General features: G+C 37.7%; 2 protein-coding genes and 1 non-coding gene across 5 annotated transcripts in view; 1 reads left to right on the top strand and 2 right to left on the bottom strand.

Annotated features, from left to right (window-relative positions):
- Nucleotides 1-374: 374 nt before the first annotated feature.
- TRNAS-GCU (transfer RNA serine (anticodon GCU)) lies at nucleotides 375-456 on the top strand. The gene has a single exon. It is a non-coding gene; the product is annotated as a tRNA-Ser (tRNA).
- Nucleotides 457-2876: 2420 nt separating this feature from the next.
- Nucleotides 2877-7061, bottom strand: RPUSD2 (RNA pseudouridine synthase domain containing 2). The gene is made up of 3 exons (XM_053475001.1): nucleotides 6580-7061; nucleotides 5300-5596; nucleotides 2877-3793 (listed from the first exon to the last, which is right to left on the bottom strand). The coding sequence occupies exons 1-3, from the start codon at nucleotides 7027-7029 to the stop codon at nucleotides 3029-3031; spliced, it is 1512 nt and encodes a 503-aa protein (XP_053330976.1). The 5' UTR covers nucleotides 7030-7061; the 3' UTR covers nucleotides 2877-3028.
- Nucleotides 7062-12337: 5276 nt separating this feature from the next.
- LOC128504878 (protein-L-isoaspartate(D-aspartate) O-methyltransferase-like) overlaps nucleotides 12338-19623 on the bottom strand; it is a 29246-nt gene continuing 21960 nt past the window's right edge. For all 3 annotated transcript variants that reach the window (XM_053475134.1, XM_053475133.1, XM_053475135.1), the window contains exons 4-9: nucleotides 18523-18554; nucleotides 17447-17551; nucleotides 16887-17007; nucleotides 15037-15122; nucleotides 13096-13265; nucleotides 12338-12558 (exon numbers count right to left, since the gene is read on the bottom strand). In XM_053475134.1, the coding sequence (XP_053331109.1) occupies nucleotides 12546-12558; nucleotides 13096-13265; nucleotides 15037-15122; nucleotides 16887-17007; nucleotides 17447-17551; nucleotides 18523-18554 (527 nt within the window). In that variant the 3' untranslated portion in view covers nucleotides 12338-12545. The remainder of the gene's footprint in view (nucleotides 12559-13095; nucleotides 13266-15036; nucleotides 15123-16886; nucleotides 17008-17446; nucleotides 17552-18522; nucleotides 18555-19623) is intronic.

Here is a 19623-nt window from a genome sequence, read left to right as displayed (position 1 = left end):
CATTCTGATTGGCCGAGTGTTAGCGACACGAGCAAGAATGCTTTCTGTTTTTGCCCGCCCGCTTGAGTTTTAATTTTCGTAGTATTGGAACACTTATTCAGTTTATCTTGAAAAATTCATTCTGACACACTTTTCACTGTCGGTGTTATCTGACGTGAAGTGAGCATTATCGGGCAACCCGTAGGTAATTCTATAAATTTGTATATTGACTGATTTAGGAGACTTTGCTGAATGAGGAAGGTGAAATAAATCTTGCTTATTTTACTGTCCCAGAAAAAGTTTTCGGGTATGAAATAAACTCCTATTGTGTGTTAACAGAACCGCCATTTCGAAACAAATTGTAGAAGTCTGTCGACCAGGGTAACGTTATCACTGACGAGGTGGCCGAGTGGTTAAGGCGATGGACTGCTAATCCATTGTGCTCTGCACGCGTGGGTTCGAATCCCATCCTCGTCGGATTTTTTGGTTACAATTTAGCCAACCAGATTTGAATTTACGTTTTTTATAGAAAAACTAAGCAACTTTTGTATAAGATAAATTTGCGATCTCTGGAAGATACCATATTGTTTGAGGATTGTGCAGGAATGTGAAAAAACGCCATGGGCATTTGTCATCTATGCATAAGTCTGTTTATATATTAAATGTCTAAAAATGTTATTTAATGAAAAACGGCAAGTTCACACGTTTTGAAAGAATACATTTATCATATGCAGTGTCTGCTGCCTGTTTATATTCGCCATTGTTCTTTTAGTTGGCAGATGTCTCAACAGGATCCCACCAATGTACCAAGGATGAAATTCCAGCCATGGTGGATGCATAGAGTGAGCTTCAAAAATATCAACTTTTAAATGATCATCAGGGGCATTGCTAGGCAGTTCACGAAAGATCTGGGATTAAATCCCAGTAGTTCCTGGAACTTGCAGACTCTGAAATAAAAAGATTTTCATCATGCTGTTTTTTTAGCAAACAAGAATAAATAAATTCTTTCTGAGTTTTAGCAAAGGTATAGATACATTTCCTCTGGAAAAATAATACATGTATGGCTGTGCTGGCCTTCGTAGGCTGCACTAACAATGGAGGTGGTGAGCGAAGGTACCGTGGAGGCTTTTAAAAATAAATTGGCTTACCTATTTTGGCAAGAAAGAGTACTTATGGGTACAAATCCTAATTTAAAAGTTGTTGAGGGGATATTGTGACTTCTCATCGAGTCATGAACTTTGTGTTTTTCAATATGGTTTTGACCCAGAGTCTACTGGTGAAGTGCAGCTTTCCCTAGTCTGCCAGTCACTTTTATTTCTCTGGGGCACTTGTGTACTGATGTACGTGGCGGCGCTCACGGGTTGTAGTGCATGCCGTCACGGTACGGTATTTAAACAATACAATGGCTAATTCTGAACACAGGCTCAGTTATAAGAGGGTGTGCACACGTATGCAACCAGGCTATTGAGTTTTTTTTATTTTTCCCCCTCAAAGATTTCATATTTTTTTTTTTTTCTAAGTTCTGACATGATTTATCTTTGTCTCATCCTTTAACATCACAAGAACCTGGCATTTTAACAGGGGGGTGTAGAGTTTTTATATCGATCAGGGTGTTTTTCTAGGCCTATGCTATTTATGGAGCAGTTTAGCAGTAGCCCATGTTCCTATAAAAGTATATATTCTTGAACCACAGAATTTCAAAGTTTTTCATGCAGCCATTTGACCACCAATCACCGCTAAATTCAGGCATAGCAATAATTTCCTGCGCCCCCCCCCCAACATGTCCGTTTAGGATTTTTGCACAGGTTATGTTATGGGCAGCCTCAATTTTTCAGCTGCATCTCCTGACCCCACATGCATAAGTTTTTTTTATGGCTTTTTTTTTTTTAAATTCGTAGGGCAAAAAAATATGGAATCGTGCAAATTGAAGATATGCCCCTTTCCCCTTGTGGCTCAACCTAAATGAACATATATATATATACATATATATTTATAAATAAATCTATTAATATACCTTGGTATGGCAACTCATTAGGCAACCATTGCTGAACAGTCCTGGCAGAGAGGGACAGGAAGGACAATTTCTGTGGTTTTTGTTGAAGTTCCTTCCCCAAGTTCAGTGGCTATTTTTTGAAAGGTCTTTTGGGGCAATTTTTGTGTGTGTGTCTCAGTTAAGTTTAGTTAAACAATCTGTTAGTTCAGCTGACTTGTACGTGATAAGTTTAGGCCACTTACATTGATCAACGAGTTATGTAATGATCTCAAGCTCACTCTTGATTGAAACTGCTGCAGAGGCTACCAGCAGCAGACCTGGAAGCAGCTGTGACTTTCAGATCTTTGGTGTTGAAGACATTTTTTTTATTCTTTCAATTCTGGTGCTCCATAGATTTGTCCCCAAGCTTGTCATGGAAGGGGTGAACACTGCAGAATCAGTCTCATGAAGCCATCGTGCAGCAGGGGGCAGTAACATTTGCTTTAAGAATCTTTGTTGAAGGCGCAGCTGCTAAACCTTATGCATCGTAAGTTTAAACCAGTTGTTGTGAAGTGAAGAAAACAAAACCCAGAAAAAAAAAATCTAGTGATATACAAGAGTCAAATATACGTTTGTTTACTTGAATGAATTATAAAAAAAAATAACTCTGGTAAAGCAAAGACTAATGGCAATAAGTTAAGATGTTATCCTTTCTACATTTAGAATCTAGTATGAGAAAGCACACCAGTTCTGCCACCTCCTGCCTTTGATCTAAAATTTCAGGTAAAACATTCACTTTAGCAGACACACATACCAACAAGACGCAGAAAACAGCTACACTCCGATTTACATTTCAACAGCTCTAAAGAAAGGTTACCCCTATTTTGCTTTAAACTTACATTTGCCATGTGAATTAAAATAATAATAAAAAAAAAGGTAGAACACAACTTAATAAGTCATGATTCATTCAAGAGCACAAATTAGAACTAGCACAATAAGCTTTTACAACTTTTGAAAAATAGTTGTGAGGCTTACAGAATAAAATTAAAAAAAAGGCAGACATTCACTATCAATGTTCTATTTTAAATCCAACTGCCAGTCCTCTTGTGCCCAGTCTGGCATTTCAGTGGAATAATCAAAGTCGCTTCCCTTATATCTTAACGCGTGGAGGTACATAACAAGGTCTTTGGGAGAGGGGTCTGGTCTTATAAGCTTGCATTCACCACACAATAGATCTCTTAATCCCTGTTTGTTTTCCTGTACATTGTTGGTTACATTTTCACCATCAGATTGATCATTTTCTCTAGAAGCCTCCAATGTCTTTAAGGCAGCTGGGGATTCTACATTCGTGGAGTCTCCGCTTTTCTGCAGGTTTTCTCTCGCTACAGGTTGTGTCTCGCTACACCCTTTGTCGTCACTTTTACGCTTTATGCTTAGCTGAAGATCCTCTTCTGTTACGTCCAAGACGTCCAAACTATTCTTCGATCTATGTTCCTCCACCAGCGACCGAAGCAGTTCCTCATCATTTTTGTCTATGGAACCACCTTTGCCCCGACTGGGACCCCAGGATTCGGTATTATAGATTGGGTCGTTGACAATAGGATGCCCAAGATATTGTAAGTGGACCCTTATTTGGTGTGTACGACCAGTGTACGGAAAACACTTTACCACACTGGATTTGCCATTGTAACTCAATCTCTGAAAGACTGTTTTGCAGGGTTTGCCTTTAGAATGCACACGGCACACACCAATCTTGTAGGAGACAACAAGTATTGGTTCTTCACAGGTTACCTCTTCTTCAGGAAACTCACCACAAACTCTACAAACGTATTCCTTCTCCAGCTACGATTGAAAGAAAACAAAATATTACAACTATTTTTGTATCAGTTATATTATTCTTATAAATCGATATTCTCACCGCATGATAAAACACAAAAAAAACAATGGGCAGATATCAGTACAAATTTAGACATACTAGACGTAGACATAGACATTCCCAAGGCTAACATATGAACCTCTTAATAACCAAGGGATTTTACTACCGTACAGACCAGAGGTTTTTTTGTTTTGATATTTTTCCCATGTGTTTGTAAACCGTGATTCCCCTCTTCCATGATCCAAAACCATTTCAGGATCTCTCTTGTATCTTGCGGACCTCAAGGAATGGCATGACATCACTGGGGTCCCTCTAATTTTTTTTACTTTATATTTTTTTAGAAAAAGGGAGAATTTTTTTTCTCCCCCTCACAGTGAACGTCCTCTCTACCGACAGACAATGATTAGGAAGAACAGGTCCACTTTTGATCATGATGTATGCAATCAGCCAACACAGGGTTATCAGAGATCCCAGCAGGTTCTGGACGCACCCTTCTGGGATTCTACTCCTCTCCTCACTATCGGCAGTGAACGTATTGGGAGGGAATACCAAATCTCATGATCTGATTCTCAAACAGTGAAAGTGAACAGAAGTTTACCTAAGCTGTCAATACTAAGCTTGTGCTTAGTTGTTCCAATTTTTTTTTTCTTTCTCCTAGAAACACTGTTCTGGCAGACAGCATTGGAGACTGTACATGCTCTAAGGGTCTCTCTCCCCTTGTGAGAGAGACTGTACCCTGTCATCTTGCATCCAGCACAATACCAAATTAGAATGCAAATAGGCAAAAAAAGCCAGTGGTAAAGCAGCTCTGCAGAGTATTTGAAAAGGAACAATCCACACACAAAGTAGACACTGCTACCTTCCAGCTGAAAAATGAGACAGAAGACCAAAAAGACACATGCAGTAACGTGCATTGGACACCAATGTTTCCTATGATTGTGTTTGGAGCTGGAGTGTTCCATCAAATGTTAGAAACAATTTTAGTTTAACTGATTTGATGCGTAATTCCCAGTTTCACAGTACCGGCCATGTGTACTTACACGTGCACGGCTTAATCTTTGAGACAAACATATGCTACTGCCAGGATCAACCAGGTATCTCTTGTTGCAGCAGAGGGCCCGGGCAAGAAAGCAGATATTTGAGGCATCTGGTGTCTCAACTTCTCCTCACCCCACCTAAACAAAGACCACCAGGACCACCAGGATCTAACCCCCCCTTTAAACACCACTGGTATAGAACACAGATCGTGTTTTTGCTTTTCTATATAAAACTATATAATGTGTGTGGGACATCACAGGTGAACAGAGACATGACCAACCGAACAACAAGAGAGCAAATGTGTCAGATGGTGGTTTTCCTAGTAGCACTCATGTGACTAAACTCGCTATTCTGCAGTGCAATTCATGCAGTGATATTCATGCAATGGCAATTTTTTCTTAACGTACGGTCTGTAGCCACATTTTATGCCTCACCTGCCGTTCTCGTACTTGCTCATCAATTTTCTTGGACACATCTAAGGTTTTTGCAAACATGAGCACACCAGAAGTCATGCGATCCAGACGATGGATGGTATGGAGCTCCTTAAGATTGTGCTCTTTGCCCAAGATAAAAATAACAGTGTTGTGGCGGAAGCGGCCACAGGGATGAACAGGCAAAGATGAAGGCTTATCTACCACCACCATCTCATCACTTTCCGCTAGAATACGCAGAGGCTGAGCTGTCACAGGCGGCTCGTGACGATGCACAGTGTTTCTAAGAAAATCATTATTCTGAAACAAAGAGAAAAAAACAAAATGTCAGCCACGCAAAGAACGGGTTGTTTCCCTTTTGTGCTCAATTAACTAGCATATTTTGCCCAAGGACGCCAAGCAGCAATTAACTGAAGCGCTTCACACTAAAGAGGGGGTTTGCAGGAAACAAACAACACCATTTTAACTACCTGAAATCAGTCTGAATTAGCAAATGGATTATAAACAGCAAAGCGCTGAGAGCTTCTTCTGCAACAATGACTGAGTATATACATTAACTATGCATTACAAAAACGGCAACTCGGACCTTGCGTGGAAAGTTTACAGAGATTGCTGCTTATAATGAATAGTAATATGTCAGAATTTAAATGTTGTCTTTAGATCACACTCACAAGCATACACAAAATCAAACAGCTAGGCATATACAGGTTATTTGGCAAGATATATTAGATATGAATGATTCTGTTTGGGGATAAATGAAGCAATCTGAAGAATAATCTGCATTATGATTAACTATTCTTTTCTTAAAGGGAGAGTTAGTGCGGACATGTATGGAGGATTCTGCAGAATCTTCCAAGGCATTTGCAAAAGGGACACAAAGTGCATATGATGGCGAGAGTGTCCCTTTAATTGAACTGATACCAAATGTTTATCAAATAGCATGTATATACATAATATATGAGGGTTCTTTATACTTCAATATTTTTAATATTTTTATAATTGATACGTATTATTACACACAGATGGGACGTAGCTGGTATAAGTAGTAGATATAAGTAGAACCACAAGCCCTTTTACCCCACAAGGTGAATTAAGAGGGGTCATTGTGGCTGGTTCATCTGGTTAACTGGGGGTGGAGGGTGATCTAACCCCCCCCTTTAAACACCACTGGTATAGAACACAGATCGTGTTTTTGCTTTTCTGATGTCAGAGAAACACTAGAAACATATAAAACGCTAATATAATACTACTTATAAAGTAGGAAGGCCGCACCAAATATTTACCTTCAGTACGACGTTTAAATCACGTACGATCTCTTCGTTAAGCCTCAGTCTGCCGGCTTGGGCCGCCTGTCGGTAATATTCCAAAGGCTCGGCTCTGAACTCTGCACTGAATACCTCCAATAAAGTCTTCCCGACCCAGCGGCCTTTACAGTAGGTCTCAAAATCGAAGTAATAAGGACGGACTTTGCGCAGCCCATTCTCCAGGTAGGACTCGGTCTCACGAAAATGTTCTTCTCCGAAGCTAATTCCGGGCTTCCGCTTCACCGGCGGCGGCACATAACGATCGCCAGCATCTAACCCGCGGTGCTTTCTTTTCCTCTTACCTATACCCACATTAGTCTCATCTTTTGGTGCGTTACTGTTACCAGAAAGTTCCGACATAGCTCCAGACACAGATCTGATTCCAAAGGAGACTACAAAACGTCCTCCTCTTTGTAGCAACCTGATCATCCCAGGCTAGTACCCATGTGTAGGGCTCCCGGCGCATGTATATGACGTCATGCAGCAGAGGATTTTCGTGGCTGGAGCAATGACATATTTCGATGTGCGTGTCAGAAGAAGGAATTTATTTTTAAACAATGCCTCGTAGTTATTATAAACTCCAGATCATCAACATGGATAAAATAGGCATTGTAATTGCTGTAATATATTTTTAGAACACAAATACCTGATTATATGTAGTTTTAAATTGTGTTGGTTAATAAGCAGGAGAATATTCCCTTAGTTTAAAATTGTTAGAAATGTATGTTGGATTTTATAGTCCAAATTAGACCTGCGCATTTGAATTCGTACAAATTTTAATTTTTGAAGGAACATTGCCGACAGATTTGTGGAGAAAGAGAAGCGTTTCTGCACCTCGCTTTCTCCACGAATCCGTCTTCATTATTCTGGCTTCTTGGGGTACCTCTGCAAAAGTGAGGAGCCATTGCACGTCCCTGCCATGGTGTGCCCTACAGGGGCAGACACGACCCCATTCCTCCAATCAGGAGGAAGCACTCCGGGAGATCTGATTTTGGGGAGAAGCAGACTATGAAAATGGAAATAACTTGTGATTCCTCATTTCATGTCTCTGATTTTACAGAGATCTGCCGTGCATCAGGGATATTCTTGCATGGGTCAGTAGTAAATAGTAGGGATGGAGCGAAATAAAAATTGTGGACCGAAAATTTAGGATTCACTTGGCCGAAATATATATGATTGTTAACAGCAATCACACTCCTATCATACCCAGATTCCAGCATGTACTGGAGGGGGGTAAAAAAATGCTATTCTGACTGCATTACATAAAATATATTTTTTTCTGCAGTCACTTATTTCTTGGACAAGAATTAAAAAGCAGCATGCAATGTTGTTGTTTGGGAGAAACACACAAACATAAGTCATCACAAAGATTGGAAGAGATTGGGGATCAAATGACCATGGTGTGTCTTTTTTTACTTATAGTAACTTATAGTTTTAGCTGATTTTTTTTTTTTTAGTTGTAGCCAGTATTGAGTCTCACCACACTAAATTTCAAGGGAAAAGTCATATGCAACTTGTAATATTTGCCCTATAATAGACAAAATAAATAAAAGTCCTAGGCATATAAGGTAGTTCCCAAATAAGGGCAGTTTCATTAATACACTTGGGGTATTTTTTCCCACTCATTTTTTTCAGCTGTGTACAATTTATATACTTGTGAAAGTGTGAAAAAGTGTGTGTGTGTGGGGGGGTCAACAAATGCCTGCCTGTGCTAAATAAAACTATATAATGTGTGTGGGACATCACAGGTGAACAGAGACATGAAAACTGTTCGGGTCCTGTAGTGATAAAAAACCCTCCTGGTTAGAGTTCAGATACTATTACATTCAACCACATACATGTACGTGTAATTATGCATTCATCATTCTGTGACATAGTAGAGAGGATTGTGAATGCACATGCAGCCTACCTCGTGGCTATGTTTGTAGTTTTTACCTACCAACATATTACGAGCAAAATCATATATTTTCCTAGTCAATTGGCTACCACAATGTATAGGAAAAAAGTAACACCTTTTTCAATTACATTTTTCAAGTGCCCTTTAAAAATGTGTTATAAAGATTCAAACCTTCTTGCAGAAAAAGCTTACTGGGGTTTTTTCTTTGTTAATACTGAAAGATATTGAAATCTTAAGTGAATAAACTCCTCTGCATATTTATGCTATGTAGGCATCTCATTTTGAATGTCTTGAAAAGGTGAGCCAGTAAAGCTATGACCCTGAAGCCTTAAAGGCCAATAATTGGAAAGAGAAATTATTTTCAAAAGGTAATTGTCACATTTTAAAGCTTTTAGCATCACTAACATAGAATTAAGAAAATACATGCAAAAATATAATAAATCCAACTGTCAGGATTCAACCCCAGCCCTGCAAACTGCCAGACATGGCTACCCCTTTAAGAGGTCTGCTTGGAGTTGGACTCCTCTCCAGAGCTTGATGTCTTGTTTATTTGTGTCTGTATTTTATGTACCTTTGCCCTCTTTCCCTTATACACCTGAGGATCTCGGCTCCTCACTCCATCCCCTGTGTTCCTTGCCTTATTCCCTGTCCTTTGTGGCATCCTGTACCATGTATGTATTGTCTGGGTATGTATATAATCCATGTTCTGTGTATTTATGTTCAACTGTGTTTGGTTATACCTATGCCTATGTCATTCACACCTGAGCTAATGACCAGGCCTTTGCATTGAAGTTTTAGGACCGTTTTGCTCTGGCCCTGTATCTGATCCTGACTCGTACCTGATCCTGAATTGTTCTTGCCTTCAGCCCTGCCAAGTGGGCTGCCTGCCTTCTTGCCGAGCGCCCCTCCAGAGGGCTTCCTGCCAATACGTCAGTTTTCTTGCTAAGAGATTGTTTAACCTGTATTTGCTTGTCCTGCCATAATATACAATACATAGCATTACCTGGAATTCTGCCTGTGGTGTATTCCTTTGTGCCTGTCTGTCTTATCCTTCGGTTACCATGCATCGCCGTGTGCAGACAGAACCACAGGTATCCCCTGCAATGAGGCTCCTACCCAACCCGATTACCCGAGTCCTGACACCAACTGACATATTTTCTGTAAAAACCTACTCTCCTCCAATTAGATTAGGCAACAATGCATATCAACTCTTCTTGTATATAGGGAAGAAAAAACTAAAAATAATATAATATTAATCAAAATATAAATATTATAATACAGCATAGTCAGGGGACCAGGAAATTTGTGTATTGCACACAATAAATAATACTTCATACAACAATTAATCAAACATTCAAATTAATTTAGGAAAATCAGATTAATAAAATTCACCCACTATTATAATCTTTGGATTGGGCACTTTATGGTGACCCCAATACTGTGGTGCGAGTGACAGTAATTGCTATTAATTCTGTGCAGGCAGGCAAGCAATTTGTTCAAAATTGTACTTCAGTTCAAGCCTAGTCTGCAAATTTTTTCTGACTAGGTTTCATTTGAACATTTGCATGTATTTCTTATATTGCTTATACTATTGTTTAGCAATCAATGTAACTGTTATGTAGCTATTTGATTTTACGGTAAAAGATGTAATCATTCATGAGCTTTTGATACATAAGGTGATGCCCATTCCGGCCCCTAATTGATCATCAACCTGATGGTACCTTACTTAAAGGGGCAGAAATGGTCAATTCTTTTACTACCAGAAAGGCAAACATGCACATATTGCATTTATTTACTTGAATAGAGATTTTCATTTTTCTGGGATTTTTTTTACATTTATAAAGATTTTTATTTTGAATCGTTTTTTACACATTTCCTTATCAAACGATTATTATGTTTCAATTTACTTTCATTAACAAGACATTCCAACAATTTTAAAATAATCAGATTTGGCATGCTTTTACAAGTATGAATATCTTCTTCAATCATGTACAAGCAATCACACGTAATATTTTCTGGATGATTATCATCAACTATCCATTTTATGATTTGCCACATTACATAAAAGTAGAGGAGATGCATCATCTTTTATTCTGAAAGCTATATATATATATATATATATATATATATATATATATATATATATATATATATATATATTGTAGTAAGATTTCTACGGTAGATTGTTATCAGGATTGTTCAGCTGTCTCTCCAACCTACCATGTCAACACCATACACTATGGCGACATGTACAGGAGCCATTGGGGTTTAAACCTGTAAGTACACCTAACCATTATGCCACCAGGTGGCTTTTGGGTTGCTGGTCTCTCTACCCTTGTCTTCTCTTTTTGGATTATTCTCTTTGTTTTCTCCTTTTGGATTATTTCTTAGTACCTCCCTAAAGACCCCCTTGTGGTCTGCCCATACTGGCCTGCTCTACATAACCTGTTGCTGTGACCCTGTTCTTAAATTCTGGTTTTTTTTCCAGTTGCGCCTACAGATGGCACCAAAGAGAAAGCCAACGGCTAAAGCAGACAGCTGTCTGCAACTTGACAAAGTAATACCCATTTTCCTCCACGTGACTTCAAAGCCTGATCCTGACCCGACACTGGGGCCCCTGACAAAAAGTCACTAACCTCTCCAGCCAGCCCATTGAGAGACGTGGCTCAATTGATGAATTTGTTTCTAGTGACCCCAGGAGGTATCATCATATCCCGGCACTCCACCTTTTTAAGTATGCACAGTGCCAGGTACAGCATGCTATGCTAGGTGAACATAGTCCTATATAGTGAAAGATTTCCCTCGTAAACCTAATCACCTACTCTCTCGTTAAAAGACCTAAATTTAGGCTGCCTTAATACACTTTCTATGCCTAAAACCTATACCCTTTATTGTTCAGCATCATTCAGTTTATCATTTCAATAGAAAATCATAAATGCATAACAGAAAAAAAACCCTTTAGCCTCATAGTTCTAATTTGCCTTATAAGCACCTTTTATTGGCACAGTCTACAGGGACAGCTTCACATAAGCTTGACCACAAGTTGTAAAAATAGGTTGGTCCATATCTAATCCAGGCATTAACAAATATGTCCTTAAGAAGTTATTACAACAATAACCATCTTATTTTAGCTGGGATTTTCATTTGTAAGAGCTATTCATGAAGAGTAAATATTTGTTTCTATAAAAACAAAGCGTACACAGCTTTTTTTTTTTTTTTTTTTTTTTTTTTTTACATTTTATTATTTTTGCTCATTTACAACAACTAACCAAAAAAAAGAGCATAACTGAATAGAACAGTAAATTTCTCAACGCAAAATATCGTCGGTATGTTTCCACAAAAAGGTTTGACGATGCAGCTTTTATAAACGAGTATTATGAACAACCCATTATAGGTCATACCTTTTACCATGCCTCTTCTAGAGTAGCTTTAATTTAAAAGCATCAAACAGCTATTAATGGTCTATTATCACAGTCACATTTGGTGGAAGTTTACTTAATGTAAAAGCCCATTATTGGAGCAAATGACTCTTTTTATGCGAACGCATTAAATATCAGAATGTAAAGCATTTGTAGCATTATATATATATACATACATACATACATACATACATACATACATACACACACACACACATACACCTTATAACCAAATTTTATATCTTCATTTATACAAATTTGCATATATTTTTTAACATATTTATTCCCAATACAACTCAAATGTTGTGATCCAGCAATCTTATCTATATCATAAGCAAGCAAGCAATGAACATAATTAAATAAAATTCTGGTGAAGTAAACTTATTTAAACCTATATTTTAATCTTTATTCCTTACATCCCTCATGCAACTTACAAAGATGTCATTTTCATTCATATCTCTATATTTTGTTACTTCAAGTCCCAGAGACAACAACGAGCCCTTAAAACGTATCTGGCGGATTACTACGGCTGTCCCTTGAAATAGGCTTTCTGACTCTGATCCGGCCACACGATGAAACTACAGTCTTCATTTTATGAAGTTGTAAATTTGATGGACCTCAAGTGGTCGTCAGAACTCTCCACTGAAATAAAGAGACAAAATGAGAATGTCAGTGTCTAGTGTAGGTTTATGGATCTAAATTATTAAATACACTAAGTTTTGTTCTTATGTTTTCTTCTATAAATACTTTATTAAAACCATGCTGTCAAATCAAACCTTTTTTTAACCCCTTTGTGAATATTTTAATTTTGGTTACTTTAGTGACAATGGCCATTTTAACATTTCTGCAGTGCTGGTGTTTAGCTGTAATTTTCTTCTCTCTCATTTGCAAAAAACACTAATATATTTAAGGGACACCCCAACATCATATGCATTAACATGCATATGATGGCTGGAGTGCCTCTTTAAGGGGTTAACAGCTTCAGGCTTTTGTTTCTTTATTGTTATAATAAATGTTTCCCATCCCTCAACAATATTCCTGAAATTGGATATAAAAGGTGAGCAGATGATTCCCAATATAAATTGAATAATTTGTTTTGTATTACAAGGTATAATTGCCTCCTGATTTCATAAAATAACTTGAATAGGAACTTTGACAAGCCGCTGTAGATGCCCTCACCTTGGCCATTGCTTCTTTTTGTCAGTCAAAGGAACGTACATAACACCCATTAGGCGAGTCCTTGTGATTGCCCCGTCATTAGCCTTGTCATACTGCTCTAACACTTGGCTGCCACCTTCTGGTCCCACAGGTAATATCAGTCTTCCCCCAGGCTTCAGCCCATTTAACAACTGTCGGGGCAAACAACATTACTTAGAGAACAATATATATATATATATATATATATATAGGTCATATATAGGCATAACAATGTGCAAATGAACAGCAGAAAATAGCTTTATATTTTAAACTGTGCAAATAATGTACATTATTCTTCAAAGTACCTAACTTCTTGTCTGTAAAGCTGTCACATAAACCATTCATCCATCTTCACATATTTTCCTGCTGTAGAAGTTCAAACCTCATTTGGTCCAGGATATTGCATTTGTTCAATATAGCCTTTTATCTACACCGTGCATTCCTAAATTGCCACCCTGTATTATGTTCTGCTACTTCTGCTGGAAAGCTATACCACTTATCCACCACTCTATGTGAAATAAAGCTTTCTTGTATATTACATCTACCCTCTGATGCTCTACTTTCAAACAAGCCATTTTGCCCTAAAGGTTTGCCTTTTTTTGAATTATTTTCCCCGCTGTATGTTGAAATCATTTTCCAAGATTTAAGTGGTATAGCCTTGTAGCAGTAGCAAAAGATAATACAGTAAGGGAATTTAAGCCTGAGTAGCAGTAGTATTATCTTTTATATATATAATCATCAACAGTTAAGGCAGCGTTTCTTCCAGTATATACACACAAAGGGTACGACAAAACGAGCTCATGATCTAGAGGTATAAATAAAAGACTATATTAAACAAACACTAGACACAAGCAAATGAGGTTTGAGGTTTTACAGGAGAAAAAAAAAATATGAGCAGATGGGTTAAATGGTTCTTGTGCGACGAGAAATTTCCATGTTCACCAAAAGTAGACAGATTTACAGACAAACAGTTTGTTGTTTTAATTTTGGCCATTAAGTGGTGCTGCAGTGTCCCCAGGCCTACTAAAAGTGCATTATTAGCCTTTAATCTTCATGTGCTATTTTCAATAGCGCAAAATAGTTTGCAATTCCTAAATTTCTACATTTAACAAATGATACATCCAACTACCATATTTCTCCATGCATAATTTGGGTCTAAAAATTGGGTGCATCTTATACAGTGGTGGTAGATTATATATATATTTTACTAAAAAGGGAACCTGCTTCTTACCTGTTTTGCTCGAGCAACACAGAGGGAAACAGCGGCCCCCACGGAAGTCTGCAGTTCAGTTAAGGTGGGGGAGTAAATTAGTGTGTGTGTGTGTGTGTGTGTGTGTGTGTGTGTGTGTGTGTGTGTGTGTGTGTGTGTGTGTTTTAGCATGGATCCGTGTGTAGGAGGCACAGGGAGGCTGAAAGTGATGTGCATGTACTGGCTGCCTGAGGATGATAGGAGTGCTATTGCTAGCGGCTAATATCAATCACACTCATATCATGCCCAGGCAGCTAGTACAATAACTTTATGTAATTTTTTTAAAAAATTTCAGCCCCCGCAATAAAGGTGTGTCTTATACAATGGAGCACCTTATACTTGGGGAAATACGGTATATATTTAGGATGCTCTAGTAAATGTAACTGATGCTTAAATAATACTTGAATGAAGATAAATACATACATAATTCAACAGATGGGTTTGATGTGTGTAAAAATATCTGGTGAAAATTACATAATTTACTGCTTCATCTTCTGAGGTATTGTGAGTATATTATGTTCAGATAGATCTTACATCAGATGTTTTATTTCTATAGTGCCAGTTCTGTTATATATGAGATCGTTGCTTGTGGGTGCAAAATGTGTGTTGCAGTCGATTTATGTTTGTGTATGAGTTTGTCACAAAAAGCACACTGTACATCGGTTCGAGCCTACCTCCTGCGGTAGTGCTGGCGATGCTGCCCCTACATGAATTGCATCATAGGGGCCTTCTTCAGGATACCCAAGTCTGCCATCACCCACTGTAAAACACAGGGCCATAATAACTCAATGTACACTAATTACAAGTATTTAAAAAACAAACTTTTTTATAACAGGTTGAGGGAATACAGGGTCATTCACTGCTTGTGTACTCTGTTAACCCCTTAATGACAAATGGGTTTAGGGACCACCCATTGACCTTAAGGGGTTAATTATTAGCAGTCATTTAAAAGCTTTTTAAAAGTCATTTTCTTTATTATTCCGAGTGATCCTAACATATCTCAACCTGACAAACTTGCAGATGTGTGTTTATCTAAATAAAAAGTAAAAGGAAATATTCTGTCACTGTAGTTTCCAAATCAAAGGGCAGACTTTTTTGTGTGTCTTTTTATTCATATCCTGTGATTATTATTACGTTTCAGACTTACATGGCTTTTCCTCAAGCCAAAAGGTAGGCAATGAAATGTGGCTGTTATAAATTGTATTATCACAGCATGTTTTCTTGTAAACGCAATTTTCTGCAAATGTCACGTTTAAAGGCTTTTTTTCTCAAAGGAAAACTTTTAAAACTATAAATTTTCCAAATTTTCAGTAATCTGAATATGTATTGGTGTAGATTCAAGTGAAAAGAAAACTGTCCTTATACATAGTTTTAGCATAACTAATTATATATGATAATGTTTTGGGAAAACAAATCTGTAAATTGGACATTAAATGTGGTTGAGTTAAGAAAATCAGTAAACAAAATGACTTTTTGTAGACTATAAGTTAGCAACATTTGATGTCAGGCAGCTGCTACAAGTGCCAGTAAGATACTGACATGCATAAACAGAGGTTTTGATCGACAACAGGAAAATTACATTTTACCTCTATATAAGTCAGTAGTGAGACCCTACCTTGAACTTTGGGAACATGTTTAAGAGCATAAAATGGCTGACAGAAAAAGGACTCCCCAAGACCCCTAGAACCCCCCCCCAAAAAAAAAAACCCTGAGTAAGGCAGGAACAAACACCGAGTATGAACTGGGAGGTTAACCTTTTTATTTCTTCCTGCCCTACCTGATAGAGTTTTTTGTCTCTGTGCCACCAGGAATGGCAAGGAAATTGGGTTGCATATAGATTCAACTTTTGTTTATATTATGGTACTTATTCTGTATAGGCATTTGTTTTGCTTTTTGTATATCTGACCCCCTTGCTTTCTTTTCTTATCCCTGTCTTTCACTGTCTGGTTACACTTTGTAATAATTGTTTAACTTAATTCATAAAAAAAAAAAAAAGACAATGTGTACAAAGTTAAAAAGATACCGTAAGACATTTTTAAGTTTTAAAAGATAGATACGTTTTTTAGATATAAGTTTTAAACATCTAAACTATACAAAGATACTTTTAAATATGACCTTTTAACTATGGTAGACTGCCTCTTAAATGCATTTTTTAAAAAAAAAAAAAAAAAAAAAAAAAAAAAAAAAAATTTACTTTTTGGAGGCTGCTGATCAACCCCTGACCAATCAGCAACACTCTTGCATGTAGTGTAAGCGCAAAACTTCCATTCATAAAGAAAGTCTGCACCATGAACCATCGAGTAGCTTAATGAGTTGACACGGTTTATCTCAAATTTGCATGCATGCAATTGAATAGCAAGGGATTATTTTATGAAAATGTACTATAGTGATGTCAGCCTTACAACAGCTGTCGTAACTAAACTATAACAACGAGCAACTTAACAACAGGGGCAGAAATATTCATGCAGTCACTGAGAACCTTCTTATACATATAATGACAGATCGAAATTGATGCTACTCTCACCAACAAACTTGACTCGTTCAGAAGTAAGTAAGGTAGGATCATCTTGCTGAACATTCTGGATGGCATCCTGAACAAGGTGGTCAATGTGCTCAATCCCAACAACCTTTCCAGTGGATCCCACCTGAGAGAAGAAAAATTAGTACTTATAGTTACTATGTGATAATATAGATACACACACACATATATATACTAGTGAGCTGCTAGTTCAAACCTGTCTCATTTCCACTTATGTTCCTCTTGTCTTTTAATTGTAATGTTTTCTACTGTATCTACCTTTTCTATTTTGCTGCTTCTAGCATTTAAAACGTCAGTCCCCCCAGCAGAATGAAAAAAGGAATATTGTGACCAAAAATAATGAGTTTACTTCTTCACCTCCTATCCTAATATACTGATATCTATTAAATCATGTATTGCAATGTTTGTTTTAGTAACTATTGTATTTAGGGTATCTTTTTATACCAAAATGGGAAGAAGTAATACAATGTTTTGCATATTGCAGTACAAATATTATCGGTTATGCTACATGCAGTGCCCTTCAATGTATGATATGTAGCGCTAACCATTCTGGCAAAGCAGGCAGTGAGGTATCCACTACCAGAGCCAACATCAAGGACCTTGGCACCTTCTGTCAGTTTGTCTTCTAATAACTCCAGGGCATGTGCATGCTGCGTAAAACAAAACATTAAAATACATTTCTGAGAGAATATATCATAATCATAGTCCAACAATCAAAGTGAACTACAAAGGAAATAATGCAAACATATTTGTTAAAGGGATACTCCCTGTTTTGTAAATGCATAGAGGATTTTTGCTGAATCCTCCCATATGCCATTATCCCTTTCCCCAACACCCAGCTTAATGTGATGCCGGAGATGTTCAAGCTGATCAAATCTCCCTGCATATACTCACCTCCAACCAGTTCAAGCATTGGCATTTGTTTTGGATGAATATATCTTTAAGTACTCACAGAATTCTTTAACCTCTTTGCTGAGGGTATTTTGGATCCAAATACTTGGGGCTTTTTTTTTTGTTGTTGCATTTTTACGTTGTTTCTGTCTTCTTTTTTCATGTGCCCACACACAAATTATATATTTATATCCTCCAGGGCCAGACTGGCCTACCAGGTAACCAGGGGGGTAAAAGAGAGGTAACAGAGAAAGCTGAAGGGTGATTGAAGTGTGTGTTACAATGGATGTAAAAGTGTTGGGGGGCAGAATGGCACAGGTAGGCTGTTTGGGGGTACACCTAACAACAAACTAATCCACCCCCCCAATTTCCATTTTTTAGTTCTTTTTCTCTCTGTACCTGCCAACAAACTAAATTCCCAATTGCAATTAACCGGAAAAAAAAAAAAGTTGTACAGCAATGTACTGTATAAGCGATCAGGAGTTACAGCTTGCATTCCACGAAGCCAATGACAGTGATTGCATGACCCATGGAACTGGTGGGTAGAGCTGCGCACGGGAGCGTATTTCGTTGTTTTATACATGATGTTCTATAACCACATCAGTATAGATTTTTGGGCACAGTTTTTTGCAAAGGCATTTGAAGGTCATGAAAGATTTAAAGGCTAATATGCATTCTTCTTCAGATGTCATTTCTATGAGAAGCATTAGCGATTCATGAGAGAGCTTACCATGTGGGGGGCGCTAATTGTAGCCTTATAACCTGAAATAAAAAGAGCTACAGTTACAAACTAAAAGAAAAAAAGATGGGAGAAATAAAAATGCAATTAAACTTTTTTACATTATTTTTTTTAGATTTAAACAACAAATTAAAAGCTGGATAATCTTATTGAAGTGGAAAATGTAATCTGACTACATATTGTCACCCCCACAAAAAGCATCCAAATCGGGCAACAGAACAGATCCCCATTGGTTTTACAGTTCCCTGGATTCATCAGGAGAGACCAGATAAGATCCCCAAGTAGCCCATGATCCCCACTGTCCACAAAAAGTGAACAGTGACGCAGCTACATGAGACAATGTCAGAAAACACATAGTTATTGATTGGATATGATTCATTCACCTGTGTCAGGTGAAATGTTTTAAAAAATGTTCTTGCAGACCTTCTGAACAGCACTTTAAAGTGTACATAAAATTAAAACTTATATTGTGCTTCAATTTAACCTTTCTGTAAGAAAATAAGTGCATTGCATCTTCATTCAACATCACAGGGGTCTATTCACTGAAGGCAGCGCTGTAAGGAGAATTGTGTTTCAGTTACTTGGCTTTAACATTCATTATGAATGAGAGGTCTCCTGGTACGAGCTGCAATAAGAGATTGGCTGGCCCTGTATAGTATAAACCAGTGAGACCCCTAACCCATTAAATAATAACCATAGAGGGCCTTTACTCTGGAGAATGTTGGGCCTTTATAATGAACAATAAAGTGAGGGAGTTGAAACGACAACTCTCCTAGTGAATAAACCCCATAATTAATATCTAGTTCAGTCCTAGAGGACTACCATCCTACAAGATTTTCTCTTTTTAACGTGTGCTGAAACAATCTGCATTGATTTACAGCAAGCAGTGTGATAAAAAGTATCCAAAGATTTGCAGTCCTGGATACATATTTAGAAACCTTTAAATAAGAGAACATTCTTAAGCCACTGGTAGAAAATGGAAGACTTACCTATTATAGCTCTGCAATTAGGGATTTCAATAATAATGTGAGCAAGTTTAGACCTTGCAGGCAACCTGAAAATCAGCAATACAGCCTAGCCCCTCTCATGACC

This window comes from Spea bombifrons, chromosome 9, assembly GCF_027358695.1.
Source record: "Spea bombifrons isolate aSpeBom1 chromosome 9, aSpeBom1.2.pri, whole genome shotgun sequence".
Classification (NCBI taxonomy): domain Eukaryota; kingdom Metazoa; phylum Chordata; class Amphibia; order Anura; family Pelobatidae; genus Spea; species Spea bombifrons.
The sequence above is the reverse complement of the archived record's forward strand: the minus strand, read 5'-3'. Positions and strand labels throughout refer to the sequence as shown.

Coding starts and splice junctions, on each gene's coding strand:
- RPUSD2 (XM_053475001.1), bottom strand. CDS start 7,029: ATGATCAGGTTGCTACAAAGAGGAGGACGTTTTGTAGTCTCCTTTGGA. Junction 5,597..6,579: donor ATTTAAACGTCGTACTGAAG/GTAAATATTTGG, acceptor TCTTTGTTTCAG/AATAATGATTTTCTTAGAAA. Junction 3,794..5,299: donor AGCAAGTACGAGAACGGCAG/GTGAGGCATAAA, acceptor TTTCAATCGTAG/CTGGAGAAGGAATACGTTTG.